General features: G+C 46.1%; 1 protein-coding gene and 1 pseudogene across 1 annotated transcript; both read right to left on the minus strand.

Moving 5' to 3' along the window:
• Window positions 1-1328: 1328 nt before the first annotated feature.
• LOC120873044 lies at window positions 1329-4892 on the minus strand (annotated as a pseudogene).
• Window positions 4893-16118: 11226 nt separating this feature from the next.
• LOC120871958 (cationic amino acid transporter 3-like) lies at window positions 16119-23748 on the minus strand. The gene is made up of 11 exons (XM_040252040.1): window positions 22939-23748; window positions 22163-22321; window positions 19049-19235; window positions 18735-18847; window positions 18347-18569; window positions 18037-18176; window positions 17820-17922; window positions 17424-17620; window positions 17059-17225; window positions 16689-16797; window positions 16119-16524 (listed from the first exon to the last, which is right to left on the minus strand). Exons 1-11 carry the CDS (start codon window positions 23309-23311, stop codon window positions 16439-16441), a joined length of 1857 nt encoding a protein of 618 aa, XP_040107974.1. The 5' UTR covers window positions 23312-23748; the 3' UTR covers window positions 16119-16438.
• Window positions 23749-24250: the final 502 nt, after the last annotated feature.

Genomic DNA, 24250 nt, shown 5'->3' on the forward strand with positions numbered 1-24250 from the left:
ATACTGGTGTAACATAGTTCACAATTGTTTACTTTTTGTTTTTAACTGTGTGGCTCACAATAAACTGTGGAAAATTCTGAAAGAGATGGGAATACCAGACCACCTGACCTGCCTCTTGAGAAATCTGTATGCAGGTCAGGAAGCAACTGTTAGAACTGGACATGGAACAACAGACTGGTTCCAAATAGGAAAAGGAGTACGTCAAGGCTGTATATTGTCACCTTGCTTATTCAACTTCTATGCAGAGTACATCATGAGAAATGCTGGAATGGAAGAAACACAAGCTGGAATCAAGATTGCTGGGAGAAATATCAATAACCTCAGATATGCAGATGACACCACCCTTATGGCAGAAATTGAAGAGGAGCTAAAGACCCTCTTGATGAAAGTGAGAGGAGAGTGAAAAGGTTGGTTTAAAGGTCAACATTCAGAAAATGAAGATCTTGGCATCTGGTCCCATCACTTCATGGGAAGTAGATAGGGAAACATTGGAAACAGTGTCAGACTTTATTTTTTTGGGCTCCAAAATCACTGCAGATGGTGACTGCAGCCATGAAATTAAAAGATGCTTACTCCTTGGAAGGAAAATTATGACCAACCTAGATAGCATATTGAAAAGCAGAGATATTACTTTGCCAACAAAGGTCCATGTACTCAAGGCTATGGTTTTTCCAGTGGTCATGTATGGATGTGAGAGTTGGACTGTGAAGAAGGCTGAGGGCCGAAGAACTGATGCTTTTGAACTGTGGTGTTGGAGAAGACTCTTGAGAGTCCTTTGGACTGCAAGGAGATCCAACCAGTCCATTCTGAAGGAGATCAGCCCTGGGATTTCTTTGGAAGGAATGATGCTAAAGCTGAAACTCCAATACTTTGGCCAGCTCATGCAAAGAGTTGACTCATTGGAAAAGACCCTGATGCTGGGAGGGATAGGGGGCAGGAGGGGACGACTGAGGATGAGATGGCTGGATGGCATCACCAACTCGATGGACGTGAGTCTGAGTGAACTCCAGGAGTTGGTGATGGGCAGGGAGGGCTGGCGTGCTGTGATTCATGGGGTTGCAAAGAGTTGGACATGACTGAGCGACTGAACTGAACTGAACTGAAAGTTTCTAAGGGCTAAGAATTCTGATTAATACATGTAATTAAAACGACTAAAATTAAAAAGGTAACCACTTTTGTGTGCAAGGAAATGTTTCACACAGCCTAATCCATAACTGCCCTGACTTCAGCCTAACAGGACATTTAGAAAACACAGCTTGAGGGCAGAAGACCTCCCCATCAATTCTCCCAAGTCCGAGAGCTCTCAACCAAGGTGTCATGAAGGAGTCTCACCTGAGAACGAGAACAGAAAACGTCCCAAGGGCATAAGCAAGCAGAACCCCAATTAACATAGGTTCCACAATATCAAGGAGGTCGAAGAGTAATGCCAAGACCCCTAGAATGAAGGCACAAACAAGATGGAGAAGGGAGTGAGAGGCTGGAGGAAATAGCCAAGCTAAGGAACTTGATCAAAGAAGGAGTGAGTTTTTGTTTATGTACCTGCCAGAGTTCCAAAAACCATAGTGGTAATGACGGGGGTCTTTGTGTGGGCGTGGATCCGGCTAAGTCCCCGGAAAAGCAGTCTGTCGTCTGCCATTTCATAGATCAACTGAGACATGGCAGACGTGGCACCCAGGCGGCTGGAAGAGAATATGGAGACATTGTGCAGACGCGGAGAGGCAGCACAGACCTGGGCTTCTGCCCCCTAGTCTACAACGGGTGTTGTGTCTTGCCCTCTTGTCTCTCAGTGCCAATGGAAAGACTGTCTGAGAATCTCACAGTAGACTGGGAGAAGCTTTGACACTGACCTGTATAAAAGAGCACACAGGAAGACAACAGCCATGATATATCTGGCCGGGTCCCACCCGACATGGAGGAAAGCCTGTGGGAAGGGGTTGTAAGGCTGAATCTGGTAGTACGGCACCATGAGGGTGAGCGTCGCTGAGACACCGAAATACGCCAGAAAGCAGATGTAAATGGAGATCACCGTGCTCAAAGGGACGGAACGCTGAGGATTTCAGGCTTCTTTTCCTGCAGGAGAGGAGGAAGTACTGGGTCAGGAAAACACACCAGATTGAAATCAGAAGAAATCCTTTCCTTTTGCACCTCCAAAACCTCGTTCATCTTTTAGCAACTCCTGCGCCCAAAGGCAGCCCACACTGTGCCCACATCCCCAACGGGACACGCCATGACCGTGTTACCTGTAGTGACAGTGGCTTCAACACCAAAATACGTGTAGAAACAGAGAGCTGCTCCTTGAAGAATCCCATCAAGGCCAGAGGGCACAAACCCTCCAGAACCCAGGGGGCCCAAGCTATGGTGAGAGAAGGAGCAAGAAAGGTGAGTGAGGTGAGTTCAGCCATCTCTGCTGGACTCCCCCCTTAATACCGCAGGTCCTGGGCTCTAGGATCGTCACCATTGGATCCATCAGCCCAGATCTCTTTAGTCTCAACCATATTTCCAGCTTGCACCTCCTCCCCCTCCATGCATTACTATGACCAGGAGTACCCTCCTCCTAACATATAGATGTCACTGGATTCAGATGTGTTCGATGGGCTGCTCCATGGGTTACGGGGTTTCCTTTATGAGTGATGAATATGTTTGCAATCAGATAGAAGTTATGGTTGCTGAATATTGTGACTGTACTAGGTGCCACTGAATTATACACTTTCAGATGGTTAATTTCTCATTGTAGTGATCATCTTGCAATAAGCCTATCAAATCTTTGCATTGTACACCTTGACTTATACAACATTGTACATCAGTTATATCTCAGTAAAGCTGGGAAAGAATAATAGAATATTTAATTTTATGCTATCATAATATCCTCTCAATTAAAAAACAATGTTTGATCTCAGTACAGAGGAAGAAGCTTGTTGGTCTAAGTAAATGTTTATGAGCAAGGGTGATTTTGTCCCCCAAGCAGTTGGCACTGTCTGGAGACATTCTGATTGTCCCAGTTTGGGGGGAGTGCAGACATCCCTGGTGTCTAGTGAGTAAAGGCCAGGGATGCCACTGAACACCCTACGATGGTTTTCTTAAAACCCTACCATGCACAGGACAGCCTCGCACACCAAGACTGATCCAGCCCGAATTGTCAACGGTGCCAAGGATAAAAAACAGCTCCTGCCACCTTTCCTTCCAGTCCTAACCCCGCACATTCTGTCACCCAAGCCTTTCCCTCCCCAGCTCCTGCTCCACGGCCCACTCTTCTCATCTTGTCTCTGTCCCTTCTCACTGATCATCACCAGCACCACAGACAGAGCCACAAAGTCTGGGAACGTGGCCAGGAAAGAGGGCAAATATGGAGAGAAAGTTCCCTGTAATGCCTGAGAGATGTGGTTCCCAAACAGACTGTCAAAGGTGATGCTCCAGGCCTTGGACACACAGGCAGTGGCTGCAGAAGCAGAAATAATATTCATTAACAAAACTACTTGATCCCCTACCATGTGACATGGGCTTCCCAGGGGGCACCAGTGGTAAAAAAAAACTCACCTGCCAATGCAGGAGACATTCAATGCCAATGCATTGAACCTAAGAGAAGTAGGTTCAATTCCTGGGTCGGGAAGAACCTCTGGAGAAGGGCATGACAACCTACTCCAGTATTCTTGCCTGGAGAATTCCATGGACAAGGGAGCCTAGTGGGCTACTGTTCATGGAGTCTCAAAGAGTTGGACACCACTGAAGCACCTTAGCACGCATGCACCCACCATGTGACATAGGATGTGGTTTTTTTTTTTAAAAAAATAGATAAAGTACTTAACCACAGGCAGTTATCTCTTCTTGGGGTGGGAAGAGCAGACCCAGGTAACTCACAAAATAGGTCAACTATTCAATATGCTGCTGCTGCTGCTGCTAAGTTGCTTCAGTCATGTTCGACTCTGTGTGACCCCATAGACGGTAGCCCACCAGGCTCCTCCATCCCTGGGATTCTCCAGGCAAGAACACTGGAGTGGGTTGCCATTTCCTTCTCCAATGCATGAAAGTAAAAAGTCAAAGTGAAGTCACTGAGTCGTGTCCAACTCTCAGCAACCCCATGGACTGCAGCCTACCACGCTCCTCCATCCATGGGATTTTCCAGGCAAGAGTACTGGAGTGGGGTGCAAATATTATGCAAGAAAAGAACACAGGGAAATAGGAACTGAGGTACTGGGGGATGAGGGTTGAAAAGGTAGTCTTAAAGGAAAATCCTACAAAGACAACAGCTGAGCAAAGACTTGAAAATGGTGAGAGGATGAGCTGTGGGCAAGCCTCCCTCTCACCCACACCCTAGGTGCCCTTTCCTTCTGGGTTCGTGGTCCATCATTGAAGGAAAACAGGATAGAGCTGAGTAGAATGAAGTTGTGGGGTTTTCCTGCCACTATTATCCCCTTTCCTCTGCAAGTCTAATAACAAAGTACCTATGAATGAATGAAGACGCCCCTCAATCTCGCTTCCTGATCTTAAGCCCACACCTCCCCCCACCCCCCCATCCTCTCACCAGCAACTTAGAACAGGATGAGGTTCCAGCCAGTGATGAAGGAACACAGCTGACCCATGACGACGTAGTTGTAGAGATACACAGAACTGGAACGTGGTACCCGGGCCGCCAGCTCCTCATAGCAGAGCCTAGACAACAGAGATGACAGGCCAGCCATCAAGAAGCAGATAATGATCGCCAGCCCAGCTATGTATGTGGCCACGGCACCTGCCACAGTGTACACACCAGCTCCCAGGCTGCTGCCCACACCCAAGGGCACCAGGTCCAGAGTGTTCAGACATCGGGCCACATGCCTCTCAGACCCCTCCCTGGGATGCAGCCACCGCCAGTGGACCAGCTTCTGACCAAACTGGTGAACATCCTGACATCACATCCTAGACACAGTTGAGGCTCCGATCTGCTGAGAAAACAACACAGCAAGCTGTCAATGGTGTCCACCTGCCCTTGGCCTTGGGAGGGCAATTCCAAGGAGCGACCGAGTGATGTGGAGCAGGTGGTAAGAGGACACATTGAACAAGTTCTCCATCTCTGAGATTTGGTTTCTTAAACATAAATGAAACTCTTTGTATGTTTCAAAGTTACTGGAAGGGTTGTTTGAAAAGAAGCAAGGCAGAGGAGACTGCTACTGCTGCTACTAAGTCACTTCAGTTGTTTCTGACTCTGTGCGACTCCATAGACGGCAGCCCACCAGGCTTCCCTGTCCCTGCGATTCTCCAGGCAAGAACACTGGAGTGGGTTACCATTTCCTTCTCCAGTGCATGAAAGTGAAAATTGAAAGTGAAGTCGCTCAGTCGTGTCTGACTCTTCGTGACCCCATGGACTGCAGCCCACCAGGCTCCTCTGTCCATGGGATTTTCCGGGCAAGAGTACTGGAGTGGGGACTATGTCACTCTAAAATGCGCCACTTTGGTAGGTAGACTGTCTTGAGTGTGCACGCATGCTAAGTCACTAAGTTGTGTCCAACTCTTTGCGACCCTATGGACTGTAGCCCACCAGGCTCCTCTGTCCATGAGCTGAAGGCGATTCAGACCCTATGGGCTGCAGCCTCAAGAAAAATTCCTTGCCTCTCTCTCAACTGATCAAAATAATTCAGCTTACGGTGCCTATGTCAGGAAGAGAGCTACTACCAGAGAGAACTTCTGGTCTTAGAAACATGTCAGCGAGGAGAGGCGAACATTTGTCAATCAATCATTTGCTCATCTCATCTTCTGTAACCTAGTGGGGCTGATCTCAGAGAGAGAGAGACAGCCCTGAGCGAGAGGTGGCTTGAAGCAAAGTCTACATTCTCTGCTCAGGAATTGAACCTGGGAAGCCTGGATGAAAACCAAGAATCCCAGCCGCTCATCCACCAGGGGCTAGAGGCTAGAAACAAGATTCCCCTGACTTTTGCCCCCACTGAAAAATGTGTTTTCACACAGGCAAACACTGTTTAAAAAAATTAAAATGACAAAAGCAGTTTATTATTAGAGACACAACAAGCAGGAGAACACACAGAGAAACAGTTTATTTAAGACAGAAGCGAGGCAGAGTTACACACCTGGAAAGAAAGGGTGTGGGCGTCCCCCCTAGTGAGGAGGAGCCCCGTAAGGAAGCAAGTAAATCATTCATACTGGGCAGCTCCTCTGGGTTTGTTTGACTTTGTTCAATTATCTGGTTTCTTTTTCCACACCTGACCTGCCCTAGAACCCTCCCTAAAACTCATGTGCAACATTTCTTCCAAGATGGCTTCTAGTCCAGAACCATGTAAAGGAGGCCGTCAGCATCCATATGAAGGCGGTCCTCAGCATCCATGTGAAGGAGTCCTCAGCATCCATCTCCTATTAGGGGTGACACTCCCTCTTTTTAACTCTCAGGAAACCTTTCTGTGCATGTGCAGTGTCTCCTTTGCCCCAAGGGTGGAAAATATGTGACCCGTGACCTTTTAATCAGTGTTAAGCCATGCCATAATTGTAGTCTTGAAGTGTTCCCAGGAGACAAAGTCCAGCTATTTACTCTCTTCCTGTTATTTCTGTCTTGAAGTGTGAACAGGAGGCTGATTGTAAATATCCAGCATAGAGCCCACCCACCTCCTTCCCCGGGAACGGTAGACAGGAGGCTGGTGAGAAATGCCGAGCCTTGACTCATGTATCTCCTATCTCACGTGGGAGGCCACTCTGGTTCGATGCTTTGACCAAGCTGGGCTAGAGTCTGGCCCTCCCTACAAGTTCCATCTCATTTTGACCTAAACCAGATTTCCATTTCGCTCAGCAAGCAGTGAAACAGGAAGCTCTCAGGTTCAGGACCCTTGGCGTAAACCTGTAATCCGAGCTCTCTAATCACCAAGTCTCTTAAATAATCACACTTGTCAAGGAGGGGAGGGAATAATGATAACTGTTTTCTTGTATCATTCAGGAAAGGAAGACAAAGGTGGTGTGCATTTTGTGCAAAATCGGACAAGCTGGTATGTAGTGGAGCTGGATTTGAACCCACAGACATGGCTGATTGCAGGTTCATTGAGCATGTAGGTTCCTTCACACTGACTCTGGTGTAACTCCTCAAGAGTCTCTGACTAAATTCCCAAAAGACTTCTCATGGCCAAGAAAGCCAAGTCAAACATCTGCCATCAGATTTCACTAAGTGGATTTCTTTCTACTAGAGATCCCCAAAATATTTTGAAATTCCCACATGTCCACAGATAGTCCATTTTTTTTACCCATTAAGGCTGTTCATAATCTGATTTCTGAAGCGACCAGCCTGAGACAAAAGAAAAATGTTTTAATTTTACCCATAGATGTAAATTACCGAAGTGCTGTAAATCATACATAGCTTCATGAGAACAGCTGCTTTATGTCTGAAAAAATAGTAATTAGAAGCCAATCGTAATATGTCAGACAAAAGTCATAAAATTATAATCATATTTAGCATTTTATTTGTGGGTGTTAGTCATTCTGCTGCTGCTGCTGCTAAGTTGCTTCAGTTGTGTCCGACTCTGTGCGACCCCAGAGATGGCAGCCCACCAGGCTCCCTCATCCCTGAGATTCTCCAGGCAAGAACACTGGAGTGGGTTGCCATTTCCTTCTCCAATGCATGAAAGTGAAAAGTGAAAAGTGAAAGTGAAGTCGCTCAGTCGTGTCCGACTCTTTGCGACCCCATGGACTGCAGCCCACCAGGCTCCTCTGTCCATGGGATTTCCCAGGCAAGAACACTGGAGTGGGTTGCCATTTCCTCCTCCAGGGAATCTTCCAGACCCAGGGATCAAGCTCAAGTCTCCTGCACTGCAGACAGGTTCTTACCATCTGGGCCACCAGGGAAGCCCAGCAGTTGATTTAATGCATGTAATTAATTTCTGTCACATTCGAGTCCGGTTTTTCTCTTAGTTCTGTTGACCTGGCCTGATGATTAAGGATGACAGTGACAGCGATAGTTTCAGGAAGTTTGTGAGGCTTTTGTTAAGGCTGGTATGATTTGGCCAGCGAGGTGAGTACCTTGATCACTGGAGATTGTGGGAGGCATACCCCAAGTGGAAAATGTTTATTTATTTTTTTTACAATTTTCTTTTCATTGTGAAGACATCAGTCCTACAGCCAGGAAAGGCTTAAACCCACCATATAAAATGAGATTTGCCAGGGAGCCAGGAAGAGCCGGGCAGTCGTCTCCGGTGTCCCAGAGCCCTGAATGTTTAATCAACAGCCATTGTTTGCCCCTTTTAAATCCCCTCAGTTAGAAGTAGACTGTCGCCATGCTCTTAACTGGTAGCTCAGACTGCAAAAAACTGCCTGCAATGCAGGAGACTCATGTTCGATCCCTGGGTCAGGAAGATCCCTAGAGAAGGAAATGGCAACCCACTCCAGTATTCTTGCCTGGAGAATCCCATGGACAGAGGAACCTGGCGGGCTACAGTCCATGGGGTCACAAAGAGTCAGACACGACTAGTGACTAACACTTTCACTTTCAGTTGCTATGCTACAAGGATATCAAGGTAACAAAATTCTGACAATAAAAGTTAAGTTTTGTAGAAGCAGAATGAACTTTATCTACATGTGCCATAATCTTCAGATACCACTGTGAAATATTCCTTATTTTCTCAACCAAAGTAACGAAAGATCTCAAAAGCAAATACAAATCACTTAGACCCAAAGAGTTCACACAGTCTGTTCTTAAAAGCAGCACTCCAAGAAAACATTGTTGTCTTAACAGAGAAAACCATACTCCAGTGTGGCAACAGCTTACTGTTAATAACAACATCTATTTACCTAATTAATTTTAATTCAATTTTTGAAAGCCCTCTCTATAGATCTTGAAGAGATAACACTTTTGGAAAGGCATCAGAGTGAAATCACAACTAGATATAAAAAGTCGTGTTTAAAGTCTGACTATAAACTTCCCTGCTGAGTCCAGGGGTAAAGAATCCTCCTGAAAATGCAGTTGGATCCTTCCATGCGGAAGCTTCCACATGCTGTCGTGCACCACAACTCGGAAGCGTGCACCCTGAGCCCGGGTTCCGCAGCAAGAGACGTGACCACAAGGGGAGCCTGTAAGCCGCAACTGGAGAGCGGCTCCCGCTCAGACAACTAGAGAAAGCCAGCCCGCAGCGACAAAGATCAGATGCAGCCAAATATTGAAATAGTCTCTAGAGGTTTTCACATTTAAAATTTGATTGCAATGCAATTGACAAAGTAGCTGGGTTACTGCTGTGACTTAAAACACTCTCACAAAAGAACCAGAATTATGCCTGATAGCATTGCACTTGTTTGTGTGGCATCTAAGGTAAAGTTGAAGGGGACTTAAAGCTTAGTTGAAAAAGAAACCTTGAAAGTAAAAGTGTTAATCTCTCAGTTCTGTCCAACTCTTTGCTACACCATGGACTATAGCCTGCTAGGCTTCTCTATTCATGGAATTTTCCAGGCAAGAACACTGGAGTGAGTTTCCATTCTCTTCTCCAGGGATCTTCCAACCCAGCGATCGAACCTGGGTCTTCTCAAGTAAAGTAGGAAAGAAAAATCACAGGATGAAAAGAGAGAAAGGCACAGTGTGTGTGCTGGTGGGCTGCTTGAGAAGAAATATACTGGAGGGCCCAGGGGCTGTCATTTTTCTACCGCCCCTAGGAAATAAAGTGTGGCGTGTAGCAGGGAGCAATATGCTGATGGTGCCAGCAAGGAACCCCTGCACACGGCTCGCATTGTTGATGAGGACGCCCTACTGGGCTGAGGACCCACAGTGGGTTGCGGTTCAAGGAGAGCAAGAGACAGAGGGAGAGGACAGAGGAAAACAGAACTTGCGCTCCTTCACTGAGCGGAGCTAGACTGAAACCTGTGCGTCTTGGAAGCAGAGAGTGAGAGCAAGCAAGTTCTCATGGGAGAGAGAGACTCAGAGGTCCCCAGCCAGCAGTTCGGGGAGACCAGCGGTTTACCTTGAAATCCTGGGTTTCAGCATCAGATGTTCTGGGAGAGAGTCAGCCGTGAGGGGTGGCTTAGTTCTGTGCACGGGTATTGAGCCAGGGTGGCCTGGATGAAAACCAGGACTCCTAGCCGCTCATCCACCAGGGGCCAGAGGCTAGAGACAAGGTTCCCCTGACTCTTGCCTCCATTGAAAAATGCATTTCTCAAGGAGAAAAAAAAATTTTTTTAATCTAAAACAGGTACAAAGTGTATTATTAGGGACATAGCAGAACAAGTGAGAGAGCACTCAGAGGAAGTTTGTTCAGTTAAGACAGAAGCGAGGCAGAGATACACAGCTGGAGAGAAAGAGTGTGGGTGTCCTTCCAGGAGGAGGAGCCCCATAATCCATCAAAGTCAGTAAAATCATCCATAAGGGCAGTTCTTCTGGGTTTGTTTATCTTTAGCCAGTTATCCACTTTATTTTAACACAACTGACCTGCCCTAGGACCCTCACCCACTCACCTGCTCAACTTTTTTTCAAGATGTATTCCAGCCGGGAGGCCACGGGATGGGGTAGGTCCTGGCATCTACTGTTATGGCGGGATGCCCTCCTCCTCTCTGACCCTCAACATATGCCATGTCTCCCTGGCCACAAGGCTGGGAAATCTGTCACTTTTGACCTCTAAATCAAAGAGGGTTTAGCCCTGCCACTTGTTGCCTGAAAGTGTCCACAGGAGACAAAGTCCAGCTACTCACTCTGTTCTTGTCATTTCCATCTTGAAGAGCCAACAGGGGGCTGCTTGTAACTCTCTAGCCCAGAGCCCACCTGCCTCCTTCCTCAGGAAATGTACACAGAAGTCTAATTGTAAATGCCCAGCCTGGAGCCCACTAGCTCCTACCTCAGAACCATATGGGGCTCCTGGGAATGAAGGCTTTTTTCTGTCCCCTGTTCCTTTTTCAAAAGTATTTTAAATACCAAAAACATTTTGTAGTGGGGTGTAGCCAAGTAATGATGGTGCCGTAGTTTCAGGTCAACAGCGAAGAGACTGAGTCTCACATGGACATGTGTCCGTTCTCCCCCAAAGTCCCGTCCCGTCCAGGCTGCACCCAACACTGAGCAGATTCCTTGTGTCTACAGTAGGTCTTGGCTGCTTTTCCATTTTATATATAGCAGCGTGTACATGCCCTCCCAAAGTCCCTAGCTATCGCTTCCCCTGGCAACCATAAATTCATTTCCTAAGTCTGTGAGTCTCCTTCTGATTTGTAAGTAAGTTCATTTCTGTCCCTTGTTTTTTGTATCCAGACTCCAGCTTCCATGACCTGCTCTGAGTTCCAAAGGGCAGCTTCAAGCAGTTGCTGCTCACAGAATCTGAAACTCCAATACTCTGCCCACCTGATGTGAAGAGCTGACTCATTTGAAAAGACCCTGATGCTGGGAAAGATTGAAGGCAGGAGGAGAAGGGGACGGCAGAGGATGAGATGGTTGGATGGCATCACTGATTCAGTGGACATGAGTTTGGGTGGACTCCGGGAGTTGGTGATGGACAGGGAGGCCTGGCGTGCTGCAGTCCATGGGGTTGCAAAGAGTTGAACACGAACTGCACTGAACTGAACGGAATCATGGAAGGAGCTGCTGAGAAACCACCTGAGGCAAAATTAAAGGGACCAGAGACCCTTTACATTTTAATCTTCCTGAAGATGAGGAGACCTACCGCCTGGGACCCTGCACACACCCTGATCTGTCAGCAACTGCTCCCTTGAACAGTTGCCATAAAACTCCTCACCGAACTCGCCTGGGTCGGGACTCAGTTTCAATGGCAGGAGCCCGCTCCGTCCCCTGGGCCTGGCAAAGCAATAAAACTGTTGTTTCCTCCTCCACCCAGAACTCTGCCTTGAGGTTGGACTCCACAATGGTGTTCAGAGAGGCTGAGCTTTCAGCATCCCTTCCTGTTAGTGCAGGTGTGACCGACCCAGATAGGAGTGGGAGGGGTGACACCTGATCATTAGTAGACAAAGGAGACCTCATTTCTATCATTTCCTTTATCTATTATGATTTTGGCTGTGCTGGGTCTTCTCTGCTGTGTGCAGGTTCTATTTGTGGGGAGTGGGGGCTACTCTCCGGTTGGGGCACAGGGGCTGCTGATTTCGGTGGCTTCTGGGCTCTCGAGCACAGGCTCAGTAGTTGTGGACACAGGCTCAGCTGCTCTGAGGCATGTGGAACTTTTCTGGAGTTGAACCTGTGTCTTCTGGATTGGCAGGTGGATTCTTATCCACTGGACCACCATGGAAGTCCCCTAGATCCCATTTCTTCTCAGGAGAATTTGCCTGACACCTGGTCTGGACCTGGTCCTTTGGGAAGACGTGCAGTCAGGCTCCAGTTGTCTCCTTTAACTAAGTAGGTCTTAACATTTTTTTTTGTAGTGAAACAAGTAAAGTGTACATTTAATCCATGTATCTTCTATGGGTACATATTTTATGCATATTGGTTATACATGTACACACACTTCACTTTTTGCCAATGCTGCCTTTTTTACAAATTGAGGATTTGTGGCCACTGTGTTGTCAGTTAAGGTTCACCATATCTTAGAAAAAAATATTTTTAAATAAAAGTATGTACAGTAATTTTTTTTACAGATTGTTATTTCTCACACTGAAATCAGATTGATTATATTCTTTGCAGCCAAAGATGGAGAAGCTCTATACAGTCAGCGGAAACAGGACCGGGAGCTGACTATGGCTCAGATCATGAACTCCTCATTGCCAAATTCAGACTGAAATTGAAGAAAATGGGGAAAACCACTAGGCCATTCAGCTATGACCTAAATCAAATCCCTATGATTAGACAGTGTAAGTGACAAATAGATTTAAGGGACAAGATCTGATAGACAGAGTGCCTGATGAAGTATGGACAGAGGTTTGTGACATTGTACAGGAGACAGGGATCAAGACCATCCCCAAGAAAAAGAAATGCAAAAAGGCAAAATGGCTGTCTGAGGAGGCCTTACAAATAGCTGTGAAAAGAAGAGACGTGAAAAGCAAAGGAGAAAAGGAAAGATATAAGCATCTGAATGCAGAGTTCCAAAGAATAGCAAGAAGAGATAAGGAAGCCTTCCTCAGCGATCAATGCAAAGAAATAGAGGGAAAGAACAGAATGGGAAAGACTAGAGATCTCTTCAAGAAAATTAGAGACTAAGGGAACATTTCATGCAAAGATGGGCTCGATAAAGGACAGAAATGTTAGAAATGGACCTAACAGAAGCAGAAGATATTAAGAAGAGGTGGCAAGAATACATAGAAGAACTGTACAAAAAAGATCTTCATGACCCAGATAATCACGATGGTCTGATCACTTACTTAGAGCCAGACATTCTGAAATGTGAAGTCAAGTGGGCCTTAGGAAGCATCACTATGAACAAAGCTAGGGGAGGTGATGGAATTCCAGTTGAGCTGTTTCAAATCCTAAAAGATGATGCTGTGAAAGTGCTGCACTCAATATGCCAGCAAATTTGGAAAACTCAGCAGTGGCCACAGGACTGGAAAAGGTCAGTTTTCATTCCAATCCCAAAGAAAGGCAATGCCAAAGAATGATCAAACTACCACACAATGGCACTCATCTCACACGCTAGTAAAGTAATGCTCAAAATTCTGCAAGCCAGGCTTCAGCAATACAACTGTGAAATTCCAGATGTTCAAGCGGGTTTTAGAAAAGGCAGAGAAACCAGAGATCAAATTGCTAACATCTGCTGGATCATTGAAAAAGCAAGAGAGTTCCAGAGAAACATCTATTTCTGCTTTACTGACTATGCCAAAGCCTTGACGGTGTGGATCACAATCAACTGTGGAAAATTCTGAGAGAGATGGGAATACCAGACCACCTGACCTGCCTCTTGAGAAACCTGTATGCAGGTCAGGAAGCAACAGTTAGAACTGGACATGGAACAACAGACTGGTTCCAAATAGGAAAAGGAGTACGTCAAGGCTGTATATTGTCACCCTGCTTATGTAACTTATATGCAGAGTACATCATGAGAAACGCTGGGCTGGATGAAGCACAAGCTGGAATCAAGATTGCTGGGAGAAATATCAATAACCTCAGATATGAAGATGGCACCACACTTACAGCAGAGAGTGAAGAAGAACCTAAGAGTATCTTGTTGAAAGTGAAAGAGGAGAGGGAAAAGTTGGCTTAAAGCTCAACATTCAGAAAATGAAGATCATGGCATCCAGTCCCATCACTTCATGGGAAATAGATGGGGAAACAGTGGAAACACTGGCTGACTTTGTTTTGGGGGGCTCCAAAATCATTGCAGATGGTGACTGCAGCCATAAAATTAAAAGATGCTTACTATTTTGAAGGAAATTTATTACCAACCTATATGGCATATTCAAAAGCAGAGACATTACTTCGCCAACAAAGGTCCATCTAGTCAAGGCTATGGTTTTTCCTGTGGTCATGTATGGATGTGAGGGTTGGACTATAAAGAAAGCTGAGCACCGAAGAATTGATGCTTTTGAACTGTGGTGTTGGAGAAGACTCTTGAGAGTCCCTTGGACTGCAAGGAGATCCAACCAGTCCATCCTAAAGAAGATCAGTCCTGGGTGTTCATTGGAAGGACTGATATTGAAGCTGAAACTCCAATCCCTTGGCCACCTGATGTGAAGAGCTGACTCATTTGAAAAGACCCTGATTCTGGGAAACATTGAGGGTGGGAGGAGAAGGGGATGACAGAGGATGAGATGGTTAGACGGCATCACTGACTCAATTGACGTGAGTTTGGGTGGCCTCTGGGAGTTGGTGATGGACAGAGAGGCCTGGTGTGCTGCAGTCCATGAGGTCACAAAGATTTGAACACGACTGAGTGACTGAACTGAACTGATTTCTCACTTAGAGTGTAGTATAACATAACTTCTACATGCATAGGGAAACTTAAAAAATTATGTCTCCTTCATTACGAATTCTTTTTATTCAGGTGGTCTGGACCAAACCCGCAACATTTCCAAGATATGCCTGTATGAGTGACTCTTTTGAATTAATTAATGAATCTCCTGTTTGGGCCATACCAATTTATTTTATTTTATCGGCTGCACTTCACAGCCCACTGGATCTTAGTTCCGTGACTAGGGATGGAAGCTGAGCCCCAGCAGTGGAAACACGGAGTCCTCATCACTGGACCACCAAGGAATTCCCTCTACATTACAGAATTCCCTCTATATTACAGAGAGTGCACAGTTTTCTTTCCTGGAGAACTGCCCACATTCCAGTTTTGGCTGACTGTGTTTTCAGTTGAAATATGAATCTGTCCCTTACGTCTCCTATGAGCTGGTATTCAACTTTCGTCAGGGCTATGTTCCAGGAAGTGTTCTTTATTGGTGTTTGGCTGTCCCACATCAGGAAGGGTAGAATGATAATCAGGTAATGTCAACCTGTTCCATCAAAGTTTCACCTAGCAAAGTCAGCCTCCAGTTTAATTGTGTCCTAAGACTGTAATTTCATTAGAACTTGCAAGACAGTGATATTTCTATTTCTGTTAATCCTCTTCCATTTATATTTTAATTCAGTTAACAATGTTGCTGTTCAGTTTCTTGACCTTTATCTCCCCTTCACTCTACTTCAGTTTTTCATTCTCGCAAAAAATCGTGTGCTTCATCATTACCAACATTGTCAAAGTGTGTAATCTCAATTCCAAGCATTCTGTCTGCAGTGATCACTTTTTATCTTGACTTTCCAGGTTCACTTTCTATCTCTTAGGTCCACCCAACTGTAAGCATATATCAACCAACCATTACCTCTCAGTCCATTTCCCTTCCTCTAGCAATGCAGGTGTTGCTGATGTGGTTTTTTTTTGTCAGTTAAGAACTTTTCCTCATCAACTTTACTGTGTAATTCTAAGGTTCTGCAACAAGAGGGAAGAAAAATGGTCATTTACACAATGTTACACTATATCTCAGTAAAGCTGGGGGAAAAAATTAAAATGAGCATTTTTTCCCTGTATCATTACTGAATGATCTACTTTATCTGTTATTATCTTTTTCTTAAATTCTACTATTTTCCTATACTAATATAGCTATCTTAGCTTTCTTATGTTACTATTGGCATAGTGTATACTTTTCTTCTTACTTTCAACCTATTTGTGTCCTAATATTTGAGGTGTAACACTTGATGCAATATATAGTTACCTGCATTTCCTTCCCAGATCCCAGTCTGTGTTCTCACTGGAAATGAGGCACAAGAAACTGTTTCCCATGTGCCCATTAATATATTATTAGTTCCTCAGGTTGATGTTTCCATTGCTGTACTTTCTTTGTGAAAACTGATCTTGCTACTCACTTATGAAGCATGCACTTTTCTGCATGCATACTAAGCTTTGAAAACGTAAAATTACACAACTCTGAAGCCGTTCTGTCCACTACCAATGAACATGGGTTCCAAATGCATTCCAACGTCAAGCTCCATAGAGGCTCAAAATGCCCCTTGAACCACAAGAGGCCGCCAATGCATAGAAGGATTCCTCACAGCATCTGTTTCCTGTGGTTAAGACATTCACCACTAAGAATGTTTTTGTCAAGTCTGTGAGGTGGAGGCTGGTGGCTGTGGCTCATTGTTCCCCAGGCTGTGTCTGATCCCATATCCAAAGTATATGGCGAATCCTAGTAGGCAAATGGGACAGTGAGAAAAAAAAGTTGGCACTCTTCTCACGTACAAATTGCCCAACGGGCCTCCTTTTATGATGTCTGACAGGAGGGGAGACGTAGTAGGAAGATGATTTGATTCAGTCTCTCAAGAGGTCTTATTTTCCAAGGAAGCCACTTACCAACCCCCATCCAAATGCCAAATAGGATCCAGGTCCCAGTGTCCATCTGCATCATCAGGTAAACGTTCACAAAGATGCTCACCAGCGGGAGGACAGGCAGAGCCGGGACCTGTGGGCAGTCAGGTCATCCCTGAGCATAGCCCAGACATCTGAGAGGGAGAGGCTGCCCTGTATGGGTAGGGCGACCGCAATCCTACTCAGACTGTGAGTTCAGTGCCTCCTGAGATTGTGTATGTGAAGTGGATCAGAGGAGTGTCCATGGGTTTTAGCAACTCTCCTTACTCCTTGGTCCAACAGAGATGTTTAGACCTCAAAGCAGGCTGACTTCATTCACTCAAGGTGGACACTCTGGGCTCATAAGGTCGCTTACCTTGAAGTAAACAGGAGAGGGGCTCTGGGGCTGCCGCCAGATGATGACCGTGACCCCAGTGATGAGCAGCAGCAGCAGCACAGCCACTGGTGTGAGCCTGGGGTCTCCAGAGAACACCTGGCTGGGCCACTGGGCCAGGACCAGGCTCAGGATTGACAGCAGGAGAACTGCAAGGGTCAAGGAAGAGGAGAACAGGCTGGACCCAGAAGACAAAGACGTCAGGACCTTGGGTCACACCCGTCTCTGAAACTGTCCACCTCATGAAGGGCCATCCTATCTTGATTCTTCCTCAGCTTCCCCACACAATCTGTCCTCCCCATTCTGTTAATTTCAGAATACAACCAATGAGAAATCCCACCACAAACCAAGAAGGAAGGCACACCAGTAGACAATCTGCCCAGATTTCAGAGTGGGGAAGGTGTTCTTGGGGCACCAGAGACTCTTTAGAATGTTTGAGGATCTTGCTTCAGGCCCAGGTTCAAAATGACTTGCTTCTAGCAGAGAAATATCAATTTCCTCCTCTGTTGCCTCATTGTTGCTTAAGTTCTGGTCTGGCTGATACCTGAAGTAGAAATATTAAGTCAATATTCATAGCAGCCCCTACTCATCCAACATCAGACAATCTAATCTTTCCCAACTTAATGACAGCAGGACATTTAGAAGGCAGCATGGAAGGCAGAAAAGGATTATCTCCCCATCAATCTTGGACAAACCAAAGACCTCTCTCCCCTGACCCCAGTCAAACTACACTGGAGTCTCACCTGAGGACAAGGACAGAAAACGCCACCAGGGAGTAAGCAAGCAGCATCGCAGTTGACACAAGGTCCACAAGATCACTGAGCTCAAAGAGTAAAGTCATGACGCCTGCAGTGAGGGAACAAACAAGATGGATGGAGAGAGTGAGAAACCAGAGGAAATATACAAGTCTAGAAAACTGATCAAGGACAGAGTGGATTTGTTGTTGTTGTTGTTTTTAACCTGTAAGACTTCCAGCAAATATGATGGCCAGGATGGGGGTGCCTGTGTGGGTACAGATCCGAGCAAGTCCCTGGAAAAGGAGCCTATCCTCTGCCATTGCATAGATCAATCGAGGCATGGGGAACATGGTACCCAGGAGACTGGAAAAGAAAATGGAAACACATATGAGGACGTGCAGAAGCAGGGCAGACAGCAGCTTCTGCTCCCTAGTCTACAAGGGGCAAGATGTTCTTCCCTCTTATCTCTCAGTCCCAAGGGCTGGGATACCCGAGCATCTGACAGTGGATGGGGAGAAAACCAAGACACTGACCTGGACGTAAGAGCACAGAGGGCGCCAACAGCCACCACGTGTCTGGCAGGGCCCCACCCAACGTGGAGAAAAGCCTGCGGCAAGGGGCTCTCAAGCTGAATCTGGTAGTAGGGCACCATGAGAGTGAGTGCCGCCGAGACACCAGAACATGCCAAAAAGCAGATGGAGAGTGAAATCACGATGCCCAAGGGGATGGAACGATGAGGATTTGGGACTTCACCCCCTGCAAGATGAGTGCAGTATTGAGTCAAGAAAGACACTGGAATGAAAGCACAAAATCCTCTCCTTCTTGCACCTCCAAACGCAGTCTAACCTTCTCGCAATCCCTATGCCCAAGGACAGCCCTACCTGCCCAGACCCTCGACAGGACACACAGTGACCACGTTACCTGTAATAGCAACGACATCAAAGCCAACAAAGGCGTAGAAACATGTCGCTGCTCCATGAAGAATCCCTTCAAAGCCAAAGGGCACAAACCCTCCAGAACCCAGAGGGCCCAAGCTATGGTGAGAGAAGGAACAAGAAAGAAGGTGGGTGAGGTGAGTTCAGTTACCTCTTCTGGGCTCCTCCCTTAATACCACAAGTGCTGGGCTCCAGGACTCCCATCCCCTGGATCCATCAGCCCAGGTCTCCTTAGTCTCCACCATATTCCCAGCTCTGCACCATCCACACGCAAGAGCTGGCCAAGAGGACCCTCCTAACCGTGAGATGTCACTGTACCCAGATGTGTTCAATGTGGTCAATGAGTAGTCCTGATTCGTGAGCTTCCAGCTGTGCAGGTCTCCCTTAATGAAGCCAGAGAGGATGATGAAGCTGAGGACCAAAATGTTCAAGCTTGTGAACACTTTGTTAACTAGGGCTGACTCATGAACTCCCAGAACCAGTAGTCCTGTGGGAAAGATAGAATATGAGACATCCAAAATAACCAACTCCATAGACACAGAAAGGAAACTAGTGGTCACAGGGGATGGGTTTGGGCATTAGTAGCCGGTGGATGGTGACTGCTCAGTGGGTACAGGGTTTCCTTTTGTCTTTTTTTTTTTTTAATTTATTTATTTTCAGTTCAGTTCAGTCGCTCAGTCATGTCCAACTCTTTGCGACCCCATGAATTGCAGCACACCAGGCCTCCCTGTCCATCAGCAACTCCTGGAGACTACTCAAACTCATGTCCATTGAGTCGGTGATGCCATCCAGCCATCTCATCCTCTGTCATCTCCTTCTCCTCCTGCCCCTAATCCCTCCTAGCAACAGGGTCTTTTCCAATGAGTCAACTCTTCACATCAGGTGGCCAAAGCATTGGAGTTTCAGCTTTAGCATCAGTCCTTCCAAAGAACATCCAGGACTGATCTCCTTTAGAATGGACTGGTTGGATCTCCTTGCAGTCCAAGGGACTCTCAAGAGTCTTCTCCAACACCACAGTTCAAAAGCATCAATTCTTCAGCGCTCAGCTTTCTTCATAGTCCAACTCTCACATCCATACATGACCACTGGAAAAACCATAGCCTTGACTAGACGGACCTTTGTTGACAACACAATGTCTCTGCTTCTTAATATTCTGTCCAGGTTGGTCATAACTTTTCTTCCAAGCAGTAAGAGTCTTTTAATTTCATGGCTGCAATCACCACCATTTTTTTAAAAAAATTATTTATTTTAGTTGGAGGCTAATTACTTTACAAAATTGTAGTGGTTTTTGCCATACATTGACATGAATCAGCCATGGGTGCACATGTGTTTCCCATCCTGAACCCCCCTCCCACCTCTCTCCCCATCCCATCCCCCAGGATCATGCCAGTGCACCAGCCCTGAGCACCCTGTCTCATGCATCGAACCTGGACTGGCAATCTATTTCACATATGGTACTATATAAGTTTCAATTCTATTCCCCCAAATCATCCCACCCTTGCCCTCTCCCACAGAGTCCGAAAGACTGTTCTATACACCTGTGTCTCTTTTGCTGTCTTGCATAGAGGGTCGTTGTTACCATCTTTCTAAATTCCATATATATGTGTTAGTATACTGTATTGGTGCTTTTCTTTCTGGCTTACTTCACTTTGTATAGTAGGCTCCAGTTTCATCCACCTCATTAGAACTGATTCAAATGTATCCTTTTTAATGGCTGAGTAATACTCCATTGTGTATATGTACCACAGCTTTCTTATCCATTCATCTGCTGATGGACATCTAGGTTGCTTCCATGTCCTGGTTATTGTAAACAGTGCTGCGATGAACAGTGGGGTACACGTGTCTCTTTCAATTCTGGTTTCCTTGGTGTGTATGCCCAGCAGTGGGATTGCTAGCTCATATGGCAGTTCTATTTCCAGTGTTTTAAGGAATCTCCACACAGTTCTCCATAGCAGCTGTACTAGTTTTCATTCCCACCAACAGTGTAAGAGGGTTCTTTTTTCTCCACACCCTCTCCAGCATTTATTGTTTGTAGACTTTTTGATGGCAGCCATTGTGAGATGGTACCTCACTGTGGTTTTGATTTGCATTTCTCTGATAATGAGTGATGTTGAGCATCTTTTCATGTATTTGTTAGCCCTGTATGTCTTCTTTGGAGAACTGTCTGTTTAGTTGTTTGGCCCATTTTTTGATTGGGTCGTTTATTTTTCTGGAATTGAGCTGCAGGAGTTGCTTGTATTTTTTTGAGATTAATTCTTTGTCAGTTGCTCTGTTTTCTATTATTTTCTCCCATTCCGAAGGCTGTCTTTTCACTTTGCTTATCCTTTCCTTTGTTGTGCAGAAGATTTTAAGTTTAATTAGGTCCCATTTGTTTATTTTTGCTTTTATTTCCATTACTCTGGGAGGTAGGTCATAGAGGATCCTGCTGTGATTTATGTCGGAGAGTGTTTTGCCTACGTTTTTCCTCTAGGAGTTTTATAGTCGGGTCTTATGTTTAAATCTTTAGGGATTTCCTTTTGTTGTGGTGAAAATGTTTGGAACTAGGTAGAGGTGATGGTTACACAGCACTGTGAATGTAATAAAAGTCCCACAGAATTGCCCACTGGCCAGTGGGTAATTTCTTATTATGGCAGTCATCTCACAGTAGACAGGTCTATCAAATCATCACTTTCCTCATCTTAAAATTATATAATCTTGTATAGCAATCATATCTCAGTAAACTGGAGGAGTACAGTAAAATGGTTAATTTTATTTTGTGTGAATTTCCTCTGAATTAAACAAGCATCTTCAGTCTCAGGACAAGGAAGAAACTTGTAAGCCTAAGTAATGATTATCAGATGGGGGTGACTTTGTCTCTGAAGAAACTTCTGGTAATATCTTGAGGCATTCTGACTGTCATACTTTGGGTGGAAGCATCGATTTTTCTAGTGAGTAAAGAGAAGCGGTGGCTTCCCTGGCGGCTCAGTGGTAAAGAATCCACCTGCCAATGCCGGAGATGCAGGCTTGGTCCTGGGGTCGGGAAAATCCCCTGGAGAAGGAAATGGCCACCCACTCCAGTACTCTTGTCTGGAAAATCCTGTGGACAGAGCGACCTGGCAGGCTACGCTGCATGGGGTGGCAAAGAGTCAGATAATGACTTACCGACTAAACAACAAAGATCAGGGTGCCACTCAGTATCTGACAACGACTGAAAGCAAAGCCTGCAATGAACAGGATAGCCCCTGACACCAAAGAATGACTCAACCCAGAATGTCAAGACTGCCAAGGGTTGAAAACAATGGTCTGTGTCTTGCCTTCCTGTCTCTCTTATCTCAGACTTTATTCCAGTCCTAATCCTCCCACCATTCCGGAACCCCAAGCCTTTTGTACCCCAGCTCCCCTTCCACACCCCACTTTAGCTGACCTCTGTCTCACCTGTGAGCAGCAGCACCAGGATGAAGGCAAAAAAGTCTACGTAGGTGGCCAGGAAGTAGGGCACATGCAGAGAGAAAGTCGCCTGGAACGCCTGAGAGAGGCGGTTCCCAATCAGGCTGTCAAAGGCGTAGCTCCAGGCTCTGGCCTCACAGGCGGTTGCTACAGCAGCAAAAGATGAAGACCCACTGACAAATACAAGTTGCACCCTGACCATGTACCGGGCGATGTATTGGGGGGAAAAAACAGAGAAAGTCCATAATCTCAGAATGTTTCCTTTTATGGAGTGGAGAGAGTAGGCCCAGATGATTCATGGAACAGGTTAACTATTTAATGTGTTGTTATTGTTAATCACTCATCGTGTCCAACTCTTTGTGACCTCATGGACTGTAGGCTGGCAGGTTCCTCTGTCCGCGGGACTCCCCAGGCAAGAATACTGGAGTGGGTTGCCATTTCCTTCTCCAATTTAATATTTTAGGAGGAAATGAAAGGAAACAGCTGAGCAGAGACTTTACTACGGTGAGGGGAGGAGACTGTGGGACATGCCTTCCTCTCACCCACCCCCTACAGGTCCCTTACCTTCTCGGTTCTAGCTCCCATTATTTCAGGAAAGCAGTGTAGATCTAAGTAGAATAAAGTTTCAAGCTATGGAGTTCCTCTACAATTACCCACTTCACTCCACAAGGTGGAAAATAAAGATCTCATGAGTCAGCAACACTCCAATCCCCCTCTGAATTTTCTGACCTTAAGCCCCGCCTTCCCCCACCCCATCGTCTCACCCATGACAAAGGACAGGATGAGGTTCCAGCCAATGATGAAGGCACACAGCTGACCCATGGTGACGTAGCTGTAGAGATAGGCAGAACCGGGGCGTGGTACCCAGGCTGCCAACTCCGCATAGCAGAGCCCGGACAAAAGAGTCGACAGGCCGGCCGCAAAGAAGCAGATGACAGTTGCTGGTCCAGCCTCGTACACAGCCACTTCTCCAACCAAGATGTACACACCAGCTCCCAGGGTGCTGCCTACACCCAAGGCCACCAGGTCCAGAGTGTTCAGATGACCAGCCTTGGGTCTCTCAAACCCCTCCCTGGGCTCCAGCAGCCGCCTGCGGACCAGCTTTTGACCAAATTGGTGCACATCCTGACACAACATCCTAGATAAAGTTGAGGAGGGTCAGATCTGCTGAGAAAACGATACAGCAAGCCGTCAAGAAAGTCCATCTGCCCTTGGCCCTGGGAGTCCAGTTCTAGGGAGCAGAAGAGTGATGGGGAGCAGGTGAAAAAAGGGCAGATCAACAAGTTCCCTATCTCTGAGATTTGGTTTCTTAAACATCCATTTAGTTCAGTTCAGTCACTAACTTTTGTCCAGCTCTTTGCAACTCCATGGACTTCGTGGATGCCAGGCTTCCTTGTCCCTCACTGTCTCCTGGAGTTTGCTCACACTCATGTCCATTGAGTCAGTGATGCCATCCAACCATTTCATCTTCCGTCATCCTCTTCTCCTCCTGTCCTCAATCTTTCCAGCATCAAGGTCTTTTCAAATGAGTTGGCTCTTCGCATCAGGTACCCAAAGTGTTGGAGCTTCAGCATCTTTAAATATATTTCAAATAATATATTATTATTATATACTGGAAACATTGCTTAAAGAGAAGTGGCGGGGGGCAGAGTTTCCACTCTAAAATGTGCCACTTTGGCTTGTAGATTGTTTTGAACTGAAGGGAATTAAGATGCTACCTCCTAAAGAAAAGCCTTTTGCCTCTTCCTTCAAAATAGTTTAGATTATGGGACCTATGTCAGAAAAAAGCTGTTATGACATAATTTCTTGTCTTTGAAAGACTTGTCAGCATGGAATGGCAAAGATTTGTTTACCAATCATTTGCAATTCTCATCTTCTGAAACCGAGTGGGGCCGATCTCAGAGAGAGAGAGAGAGAGAGCCATGAGTGGTGGCTGGAAGCATATTCTTAGTTCTCTGCTCAGGAATTGGACCTGGGGGTCCTGAATGAAACCCAGGAATCCTAGCTGCTCATCCACCAGCGGCTAGAGGCTAGAAACAAGGTTTCCCTGGCTCTTGCCTGCATTGAAAAATGCAT

This window comes from Oryx dammah, unplaced genomic scaffold (assembly GCF_014754425.2).
Source record: "Oryx dammah isolate SB20612 unplaced genomic scaffold, SCBI_Odam_1.1 HiC_scaffold_13, whole genome shotgun sequence".
Classification (NCBI taxonomy): Eukaryota; Metazoa; Chordata; class Mammalia; order Artiodactyla; family Bovidae; genus Oryx; species Oryx dammah.

Excerpts from the sequence above, each read along its gene's own strand:
- LOC120871958 (XM_040252040.1), bottom strand. The coding sequence starts at position 23,311 with ATGTTGTGTCAGGATGTGCACCAATTTGGTCAAAAGCTGGTCCGCAGG. Across the intron at positions 17,923-18,036 it reads ATTTGCTGGAAGTCTTACAG|GCGTCATGACTTTACTCTTT; the intron begins GTTAAAAACAAC and ends CCCTCACTGCAG. Across the intron at positions 16,525-16,688 it reads TGGCATTTGGATGGGGGTTG|GATTCGCCATATACTTTGGA; the intron begins GTAAGTGGCTTC and ends TTTGCCTACTAG.